Source organism: Mus caroli, chromosome 7, assembly GCF_900094665.2.
Source record: "Mus caroli chromosome 7, CAROLI_EIJ_v1.1, whole genome shotgun sequence".
Lineage (NCBI taxonomy): Eukaryota > Metazoa > Chordata > Mammalia > Rodentia > Muridae > Mus > Mus caroli.
The window spans coordinates 25,941,985-25,953,314 of NC_034576.1; the positions used below are offsets into that span (position 1 = coordinate 25,941,985).

Below are 11,330 nucleotides of genomic sequence, written 5' to 3' on the forward strand. Positions count from 1 at the left end.
TAGATAGATACATACATACATACATACATAGATGATAGATAGATAGATAGATAGATAGATAGATAGATAGATAGATAGATGATAGATAGATAGATGATAGATAGATAGATGATAGATAGATAGATGATAGATAGATAGATAGATAGATAGATAGATAGATAGATAGATAGATGGATGATAGATAGATAGATAGATAGATAGATGATAGATAGATAGATAGATAGATAGATAGATAGATAGATAGATAGATGATAGATAGATAGATAGAAATAGGTCACAGATATAGACCCATGACCATGCCCTTCAGCTAGCCATCAGTTCATGGCATCTCATTAAGAACCATCCTTCCTGTGTCCCAGCTTCAACCTGATCAATGCCTCCTTACAACTGTCAGAGAGAATGAGCCTGACCCATCCATGGGTTACTAGGGAGGGAAAATGGATGACCACTGTTGGCAATTCTGACAGCCAATCATGTCTACAGTACAGAGAGGTGGAAAACTGCCTGTCAGTACAACCATCTCTAGGCATCTCTGGGGAAATGATGCTTTCTAGTGCTGAAAGCCCTTGAATAGAATGGTCATATTTACAGAAGAAGTGGCCTGCACTTTCAACCAAATTAGCTTTATGCCAGGAGTGTTTCAGAGACTTGGAACCTCCATACCTCTATACACTAGATCTCAGCCTCTCCTCTCACCATCTGTGTACCTGCACAGATGAATATTCCCTGAATAAAACCTCATCCACTATCTCTGTTTATTTTCCAAATGCCTGGCACTGGACAATTTTAGAAGAACAGATAATTATTTCTTATGATTCTGGGAACTGGAGGTTTTCAGGTCATTGTAGATGCATCTAGAAGGTTCCTTCCATGACATTCATGTTAAAAGAACAAGAGATTTTTTTTTAAACAATGAACCAGCAGAGGAGGGAGCTGAACTCACTTTGATAGTAAACACACTCTTATGAAAGATATGTTAATGCATTTATGAGGAAGATCTCAGAAGAAGAAAGGGGGAGACAAGAGTGATTGTTGTAAATGTTTTTGCATTGTGTGAAGGTGTGACTCTGTATTTTCAGTTGTTAATTCTGTGCCAGCAGAGAGCTAAATGCTGGCAGGATTCTGGTATCATGATTTTTATGGTCCATCACTGGAATTTCTATTTTGTGAAAATTCATCTTTCCTCACCTGCCTAACGGCAATCTACAATTGAATCCAAGGTTGTCTTGCTGCTGATTGGTGGTAATAAAAAGCTGACAGATCCTTATTCCTGATAAGGTGGGAGGTATTGGGCAGAACTTTCAGTCATAAAGAATGAAACAGGGGAAGAAAGCAAAACAGGAAATTAAGAGGGTAGACACACAAAGGAACTGACATGGGGTGGAGAGAAAGGTATAGAGGAGCTAGCCAGTGGCAGTCCTTGAGCAAGATAGTTCAGTTAAGTTAGATGAGACAGCTGAGAGACTGGCCTAGCAAAAGGCCTAAGCTTTAAACTGTATTAGAAGACTCTGTGTCATTATTTATACAGAACACAGATCCTAAGAAATTATACCAAGATGATGATGGTAAGACAAAGAAGAACAGTCCAGAACAAAAGGAGTTGTGAAAGGATGTTTTGAAGGTGCCTCCTTTAGGGACTGAGGATGTGTTTCATTGGCATATTGCTTGTCTGGCATGCCTGAAATCTCGAGTTTCCTTCTTGTACCCAATAACAGGATGTGATGTATGACCATACCCAGCTTTAAAAATGTGTTTTCAAACCAGTACTGAAATAATATCCCCAATATAATAGCATTGTAATAGATAATTTACTTATTAAAAAATAAAGTGTTAATCTAAAACTATAGAATCTTCATGCTTTCTAGTTTTAACATTGGCAATTGAGGCCACAGTTTGTCTTTGTTTCTCTACCCCTGGCTAAAATGATGTCATAATAAAGACCTCAATCTTTGTAACAGACACATCATGATTAAAGCCCACACAACCACATTAGAACCACACAGCTGCCTTGTCTAGTGGATCCAGCTTCTTGAGTCACCATGAAAGCCTCAAGAAAGTATGCCAGAGGGCTCATCAGCACCTACAAGTTCATCAGCACCTGGGTATGAAATTGAGCCAAACCTCATGTAACTGACATGGCCTTTAGGAGCTGTGTTTGAATCAGCTGCAGGTTCATAGAGAACATGCTTGAGACACCAAGCTCGTTTCTCCTGGGGTTCACCATTGGACATGGCCACCTGTTGGCATCCAAAGCCACATGTCTGAACCAGCTACTCTTTTCTTCTTGCCTGTTCTAAGTGCTATGCCTTGAAAATATTTTAAGTGTCCTCTGTGGGTTCATATGCTGGAAGCCAGTCTCCAAAGTGATTGTGTTGAGAGGTGGTTGAGCCTTCAAGTGCTGGAGCCTAGTGAAAGGCATTGGGTCTCATGAACAGGTGTCTTGCATACAATTAGAAATATATTCACATATATATGCCTAATTGCACACACATACATACATACATACATACATACATACATACTCATAAATAAGCATGTTTTAAAAGTTATAGTTGAGGTTGCTTTAAAATGGTATGCACCTCCCTCTGCAAGCCCCTTGCAGGTTTTCCTGCTTCTGTCCTAACATCTATAAGAAAAGTTTGACCACAAGCCATGCTAGAATATTCACTGAAACTCATGTTACTTAATATCCCTAATCTTCCTCAAGCCATGCATTGTTTCCCTGACACTAAAATTTAGATCAAAGTCTACCATGGTCCACACAGCCCTACCAGACCTGACCCTAACAGTCCTCCTGCTGCTCCATTCCTCAAGTGTTCCTCATTGACAGGAGCCCCATGTCAATTGCTCCCTGACCCTGCTCCTCTTCAGGTTCTTTCAGCAACACTGACTTTCTCTGGTAACACCACCTGTATCTCTCCGAGTCTCTGTTAACAAAAAAGGTGCCTGGTCCCCAATGTCCTCCACTTTCTAAAGTAGCACACTGATTATTTTATTCACTGCCCCCTTCTCTCTGCTTGCATTAGTCTGTCATGCCCAGGTTAATGTTCCATTGGCCTGGTGACCTTGCATGCCTCTAAGATGCCTCACTTCAATTGTTCTCCAGGACACAGAAGATAACTTATCAGTGAGTTGGTAGGATGAGTGAATCTGTGAATCAAGGCAGGTGTCATTTAATAAACATCCATTGTCACATCCTTAGGAGTCATGCATCCTAGTTGTCACCAGAAGAGGAAAGCAATCTCAAGAAGACTTGAAACTCAAGCAAAATTGCACATCTCTCTCACGTTGAAAGGACAGAGACATATTGTTATCAACCATCCTCCCCACTGCCAGGACATGCACATGTGTTTAATTTATGTTCTGAAAACACATGTGGGATTCTGCATAACTAGATGGTCATAAAGGCCTGGAAGACATCTATGTATTCTCAAAATAATTGTTTAAGTTGTTTTTTTTTTGAGGGGGTCTCTTGTACCCCAAGGTAGTCTCAAGTTCTGTATGTAGAAAATGAATGACCTTGAAATCTTTATCCTCCTGTCTCCACTTCCCAATCCTGGGAAATACTCAAAAATTTATGTCAATTTCTATTAGCATATTTACAAAAGAAGTGGCCTGCACTTTCAACCAAATTCTGAAAATATTTTTAATATCCCCATTATTAAGAAGAAGCTTTATGCCAGGTGTGTTTCAGAGACGTGGAACCTCCAGACCTCTATCTGCTAGATCTCAGACTCTTCTCTCACCATCTCATTCTCTCTCATCTACCTGTGCAGATGACCCTGCCTTGAGCTAAGCCTCATCCTCTATCTCAGGTTATTTTCCAAATGCCTGACACTGGACAGATATTAATTTCTTATGGTTCTTAAGACTGGGGATTGTCAGGTCATGGTGGGTGACTCTGAAAAGTTTTTCCTTCCATGCCTTCATGTTAAAAGAATGGGAGAGGAAAAATAAACCTGAGGCGGGGGGAGCTAAATTCACTTTGATACCAAACCCAATCTTGTGACAGATACGTTAATGCATTTGTGACACAGATCTCAGAAGAAAGGAGGAGACAAGAGTGATTGTTGATATAATGATTTTTTTTTATATTGTGGGAACATGTGACTCCATATTTTCAATTGTTAATTCTGTACCAGCAAAGAGCTAAATGCTATCAGGATTCTGTTATTGTCATTTCTAGGATCCATCACTGGGATTTCTATTTTGTAAAAATTCATCCTTCCTCATTTGCCTAAAGGCAATCTAGAATTGGATCAGAGGTTGTCTCATTGACAACTGTTTGTACTAAAGAGCTGATGGATCTTTATCCCTGCTAAGGCAGAAAGTATTGGGCAGAACTGTCAGTTGGAAAGAATAAGACAGGGGAAGAAAGCATAACTGGAGATTAAGAGGGTGGACACACAAAGGAACAGACACATGGTGTAGTGAAGAGAAAGGTATAGAGTTAGCCACTGGCATGTCATGAGCAAGACAGTTGAGTTAAGATAGTCAAGATACCTAAGAAACTGCCCTAGCATAATACCTAAGCTTTAAATTGTATCAGATGCCTCTGTGTCATAATTTATACAGAACATGGGTCCTAGGAAAGGATGCCAAGATGTAAGACAAAGAAGAACAGTCCAGAACAAAAGGAATTGTGGAAGGGTGTTTTGAAGGTGCCTCCTCTAGGGACTGATTGTTTGTTGGCATGATTGCTTGTTGCTCAGTTACTCAGTTGCCAGATTGCTTGTCTGGCGTGCCTGAAGTCCCTAGTTTCCTCCTTGTACCCAGTAACAGGATGTGATGCATGACCATACCCAGCTTAAAGAATGTGTTTTTAAAACACAACTGAAATAATCCCCACCAATATAATAGCATTGTAAAATAGAATTTATTTTTTTAAAAAATAAAGTATTAATTTGGGACTATAGAATACTCATGATTTTTAGTTCTCAAACTGGCCATTAAGGCTACAGCTTTTCTGTTTATTTACTACTCACCAAAAGAATGACATCACTAAGACCTCAATCTTTGTACCAGGCACATCATGATTAAAGCCCACACAACCATCTTAGAACAACACAGCTGCTTAGTGGGGTGGATCCAATTTTTGAGCCACCAAGGAAGCTTCCAGAAAACATGCCAGAGGGCTCATCAGACCCTTCAAGTGCATTAGCACAGGGGTATGAAATTGACCCAAACCTCAGAGAGCTGACATGGCCTTAAGGGGCTAAGTTTGATTCAGGTTGCAGGTTCATGCAGAACATGCTTGAGACAGCCAAGCTGGTTTCTCCTGGGGTTCACTATTGAACATGGCCACTGGTTGGCATCCAGAGCCACATGTCTGGACCAGCTACCCATTTCTTCTTGCCTGTTCTATATGCTGTGACTCGAAAATATTTTAAGTGTCCTCTGTGGGTTCACATGCTGAAGGGAGTAGTCCCAAGGTGGTTGTGTTGAGAGGTAGTTGAGCCGTCAAGTGCTAGAGCCTAGTGAGAGGCAAGGGGTCCTCAAGGCAGATCCACAGAATACCTTAACACTGGACAAGCAGAGAGGACTTAATCCTTGGAGAATTAATTGTTAAAGAACATTCTATATGGTTATCCTCTTCTGCATGTGACAGACTTTTCTTTCCTCTACTGTGTTGCGACACATGAGAGGACTACACAGCAGAGTCTGGAAAAAGTGATCTGCTTGATCTTATACTGCCAAACTCCACAATTAGGAGCTAAATGAACCTTTAATTTATAAAGAACTTAGACTCTTGTATTTTATGATAGCAACAGAAAACAGATAACAACACCAAAAGACTTGATGTTTGCTTAGTTGAATCACTTCACTTCTTACCATAATTGACATCAGTCTGTCTAATCAACATTACTATAAAATGCAACTGCCTCATGCCTGTTATATCATAACATCATGCACCTATGTCCATTCTTTCCCTAGCACCAATTGCTGCTCAGGAATGGCTTTTTTTTCAATATTTGTCATCAATCAAGGAAGTCTTTGTGGCTCTAGAAAGTCCTACCTCTTATGTAACTCTATCAATTCTCAACTGACCTTAAAATTCTTGATGCTTCACTTTTATTCAATTTCACCATGTGAACAAGAAACTTGACTAATTTTTATCATTTTATTCTATATCTGCAACCAGACTTTCATCTCGTAATGGCCAAAGAATGCAGCTTAGCTATCTGAGATTGCCACACACTTAGATTGTGGATTTGAACAATTGTTTAAAGCTCCCTATAGAAGGTAGAAGATTCCTTCTTGGAAAGAGAGGCCCATTGGACTTGCCAACTTTATATGCCCCAGTACAGGGGAATGCCAGGGCCAAGGGGTGGGGGTGGGTGGGTGGGGGACTGGGGGGGAGTGTATTGGGGACTTTTTGGATAGCATTGGAAATGTAATTGAGGAAATTTCCTAATTAAAAAAAAAGAAGAAGAAGAAGATTCCTTCTTGCTATGCATTACCTAGTTTCTGGAAACCTTGTTTGCTTATGACATTGTGGCTGTCCCTATCAGGAAAAGATGCAACGTGTCATGCTATCATGACAGGAAGTCCCCAGCTCTCACTCTGAGTCTGTGGGCAGTTAGAGTTCTGTGGGGGGTGGACAGGAGGACTCCACTTTCAGCAGTGCAGCCTTTCAAAGGTTGCTCATATTCCAATAAATAGTCAACATATCCATACTCATTCGAGCAACCATACTTGCTTCCAAGTAGGAATGGGCTTCAAAGGAAAAGGTGGAGATGATAATCAGACTAGAAGGAATTAGATTTTCAAGGAATAAAAAACAAAACAAACAAAAAAAAAACAGTAAGTTAAAACAATGTTAACTTGACATTTCCAACATGTGGGAAGCACATTTTTAAAATGATTGTGGCAAGATGTGCCCACACCAGTCATTCCAGCACATGAGATGTTAAATCAAGTGGATCACTAGCCTTTCAATCAGATTTGGGGGTATGGATGCTTATTGATTTTTAATGAGCAAGTGGTAATTAAACATGGAATCCCACTTGTGAGAACTAGTAAAGATAGTGCCAGAATCAGCTGCTTAGATGGTATATGGTATTTATAAATGATTAGCCCTACACACCTACCTACCTACCTGCCCACCTCACCTCCTGCCTTGCCTCTCCTCCCCTTTGTCCTGGAACACCTCAGGCTAATCTCTTTTGCTGACTAAGCAAACTTTGGTTGTTGATACCTCTGATATTTTTCTTTCTCTTCTGGAACAGACCAGCCCCACGAGTTGAAATTCTACATGCTTACACCTCAACACCTCAATACCTCTATACCTCTCACACTCCAAGTACAGTGCCCCACACAATTCCAACATAGGAAGACTCACTTGTCAGTCTGAGCATGAGTCAGCATCCATCACCAGTCAGGATCTCAACCCTCCCCTCATCAACCTTCCCACCTGAACCTACACCCTGGAAGAAGTCTCTTGCTCTTCCTGATGAGTGACCTCTAAAAACAAAACCAGAGGGAAACCCACACTAAGACCTCATATAGTTCTCAGACCTCATATAGTTCTCACCTTAATAAAAGACTTGAGGAGGCCTCCTCTGTCCATCTGCAAGAGGTTTCCCAAGAAGGGCAGGGGGCGGGGTCCTGGTGGAAGATGTCCATATGCCTTTGGCTGGCCTCTGATCAAGAGTAGCAAGAATCCTGTGAGGAGAGCAAGAAGGAGCAGGACACTGGGATCCATGGTCCTGGACAAAACACTGTCCACTTCACTGTGCACTCCAGCAGAACCTTTTATGCTGAACCTGCCTCTCCACTCAGTTATGCAACTTCAGCTGTTCCCACATCCTGTCTCTCATTGTCCAGGTGTGTGAGCACCATACTTCGTGTTTGGGCTGCTAGTGACCTGCTTACTCCCTATTCTATTACCCACACGCTGTCATTGGCAAGGACACCTTGAAATAGATACACAGGACAAAAGAACACTGGGAGTGATGCCTTTGTTTCTGGGGGTGAGTGCATGCTTGTCAGCTCAGCTTTGTCTGTTTAATTACTCAGACATGCACCTGTGTGTATACTGCATATGTGAATGATATTTCTAATGTGAATGTGCATGTGTGTACTTCTGTATTCCTCTAGATACATTTGAATGTGCACATGTGTTGTTACATTGGCTGGGTTTTCAAGACAATGTTTCTCTGTGTAGCATAGCTGTCCTGTACTTGCTCTATAGACTAGTCTGGCCTCAAACACAAAGAAACTCCTGCCTTTGCTTTATGAATGTTCTGATTAAATGTGTATGTGCATGTATATTCTTCCATTGTCAAGCTACTCTGTATATTCTTAGTTTCATGTGGTACTGGAATGACAGAGATAAAGTTGCATGTTTCTATGTCAGTCTCAGTGTGTTTGTACAAACCCCAACTCCAGTGCAGATGTAATAGCTCCAGGGTCCACATTTCACTCTCTAGCCTGTGACAGTCACAGATGGGAGCTGTGATGGTTTGAATATGTATGCCCTCCATAGATTCATGTGCTTGAATGCTTGGCCCACAAGGACTGGCACTATGAGATGTGGCCTTATTACCAAAGGTATGGCCTTGTTAGAGGAAGCATGTCACTATTGGGGTGGGGGTTGAGGCATATATGCTCAAACTTCACCCTTCTCTTGCCTTTAAATCAACATACAGAACTCTAGCTCCTTCTTCAGCACCAAGTCTTCCTGAACCCTGTCATGTTTCCCACCATGATGATAATGAACCAAAGCTCTGAAACTGTAAGCCAGCCACAATGAAATGCTGTCTTTATAAGAGTTGCCTTGGTCATAGTGATTCTTCACGGCAATAGAAACCTTAACCAAGACAGGAGTCTCTAGGTCTCAATCTACTCTATTTTATCAAACTTACTGGAATGGTTTTACCATCCAATATATCAACATGAAGTAAAGACCAACTGTTCAAACAAGTAAGAAACATCCCACAACCAAATCACAATATAAAGATAGACCAGAATGACCTAATCACATTTTAAACATCTCATTTCTTATTTAATTGCTTAATTAAGTAAATGGTTTTATTTTTAAAAATTAGAAACTGATCAGGCCCAGGGTATATACATCTCAGTGAATATCTATTCAGTAAAAAAAGCCATTGTGAAGCTGTAGAGCTTTGTACTGTGGGGTTTTTTTTTGTTTTTGTTTTTGTTTTGTTTTGTTTTGTTTTCATCTTATGTATATAGGTGTTTCATCTCAACATATAGATGTTCACCATGTGTATGTCTGGTGCTCAAGAGGTCAGGAGAGGCCACTATATCCCTGGAAACTAGAGTTACAGATGGCTTTGAGCCACAGTGTATATGCTGAGAACTGAATCCAGGTCCTCTGAAAGAACAGCAAGTGTTCTTAACTGCTGAACAACCTTCCCAATTTGCATATCATTTCCTAGTGCAGTTATAGTGCAGGGCTTCCTGGGCTCCAAGTGAGCCAGGATTTATTCATTCTGGAGTAGAGGGAAGCAGAGGCTTAGGGTTCAAGTCCAGCTCTTCCTCCTGCCTCTATTCCATTTACATTTCAGCATGAATTTTAGAGGGAATATTCAGCAATTAGCATTCTGACCTGCTTTCTCACCTAAAAAATAACTAGACCCTATTCTCAAAGAAAAGATATTTAATGTATCCTAATACCCCAAACTTTTAATTTCAAAAAGTCTTTCCCATAGAACACCACATAATTTATCAACTTTGTTGTGAACTACATACTGTTGAGGTTTTGTCTTAACTGATTTTTTTGTAAAGCTAAGTGCTTGCCTCTAAGACTTGGAGTCTGCACATAACCTGAGGGACCCTGTCCCCAGGTAATTCTGATTGGTAAATAAAGCTAGAAACCAGGAGGAAGGAGCAGGGGAAAAGATGACACCATGGGAGAGGAAGAAAGTGCAGGCAGGAATGAGTGGAAGAAAGTGCAGGCAGGAATGAGTGCAATGAGACAGCTGAGCCATAAAACTGTGGCCATGTGGGCTGACATTTAGAGTTAAACACAGCCCAGACAGAAACTAGAAATTAGTAAGTAGTAACTCAGAGTTATCAATAGGAAAAATGGATTCTAACAACATGGAGGTTAAGCAATTGCCCAGCTATTGTGCTGCCTAAGACGTATTTTAGTATATAAGGTTGGGTTTATCTTTCATCTAGAACATAAATGGTCAAAGGTGGGAAGTATCCCTACAGCAGGATTCATTAAATAAATTCATTAAATTCATTTTAATATTCATTAAATAAATTTAAGTTTACAACAACATACTGGTATAAATCATAATGACTAGGCTCATCTTGGATTTTCATTCTCTATGGCATAAACTATGCCTTATCTGGACATTTGACAAGAAATGTGGTCACAAAGAACCTGGAAGAACATGAATCCTCTGTAGAGAAGAGAGGAAGATGGAGCAGTAAATAAATAAGGGACAGCCATCTTGACAACACTCACCTCTACAGAACTACACAGACATTATAGAATACAACTGGCTAGAGCTGGGCTCAGTTGATTGAGTACATTCCTAGCATACATGAAGACTCATATTTTACCTTTAGCACTGAATAAAGTGAGTGTAATAATAAACACTTACAATCTCAGGACCCTGAAGGTGGAGCTTTACCTAATGTCATTCCTGACTGGATACAAAGATCTTCCCAAAGTATTTTCAACACAAGAAATATCTGTAATCTAAGACCCCCAAAGCATCAGCATCATGTACTCCTAACATGGATCACAGCATTGTGTCCCAGTGGCCAAGGATCACCCAATGTATATGATTATCCTAATAGACAAGCAGGTCAAAAGCAACCTAAAATTTCAATAGACTTTCTTCTTTCTTTCTTCTCTTGCTGTGAAGGTCTCATCACAAGTTATCCAATGGAGACTGAATGCACCTGATCTTTCTGCATCCTGTGTTGAAGCTGAGAGTACCATCATGAACCATCTCTGCCATATTATACAATGCTAGGGATTAAACTCAGGGCTTCGTGTACACTAGGCAAGCCAATATTCCATCAACTCAGCTAAATCCCAGCACCAATATTTTTTTAGTTTGGTTTGGTTTGGTTTGGTTTGGTTTGGTTTGGTTTGGTTTGGTTTGGTTTGGTTTGATTTGGTTTGGTTTCAGGGAAATATATGACTATGTAGCCCTGGCTGAACATGAACTCCTATTTCTCCTGCCTCCACACTCCAGCACTTGAATTACACATGGGTGCCAACATGTGCCAATGATATTTTGAAGGTTGTTCTACCACCCTGTGGCCTCCCTTCCCTCAGCCTGGAACCTGCTTGCTCAAGGGTGGAGTTACTTGCTCATTCGTTCTGCCACGCCTACTGC

At 40.6% G+C, this 11,330-nt stretch overlaps 1 protein-coding gene across 1 annotated transcript in view; it reads right to left on the reverse strand.

Moving 5' to 3' along the window:
• LOC110298847 (cytochrome P450 2B1-like) overlaps positions 1 to 7,705 on the reverse strand; it is a 94,746-nt gene extending 87,041 nt beyond the window's left edge. The window contains exon 1 of the mRNA XM_021168371.1: positions 7,535 to 7,705. Coding sequence (XP_021024030.1) covers positions 7,535 to 7,705 — 171 coding nt within the window. The remainder of the gene's footprint in view (positions 1 to 7,534) is intronic.
• Positions 7,706 to 11,330: the final 3,625 nt, after the last annotated feature.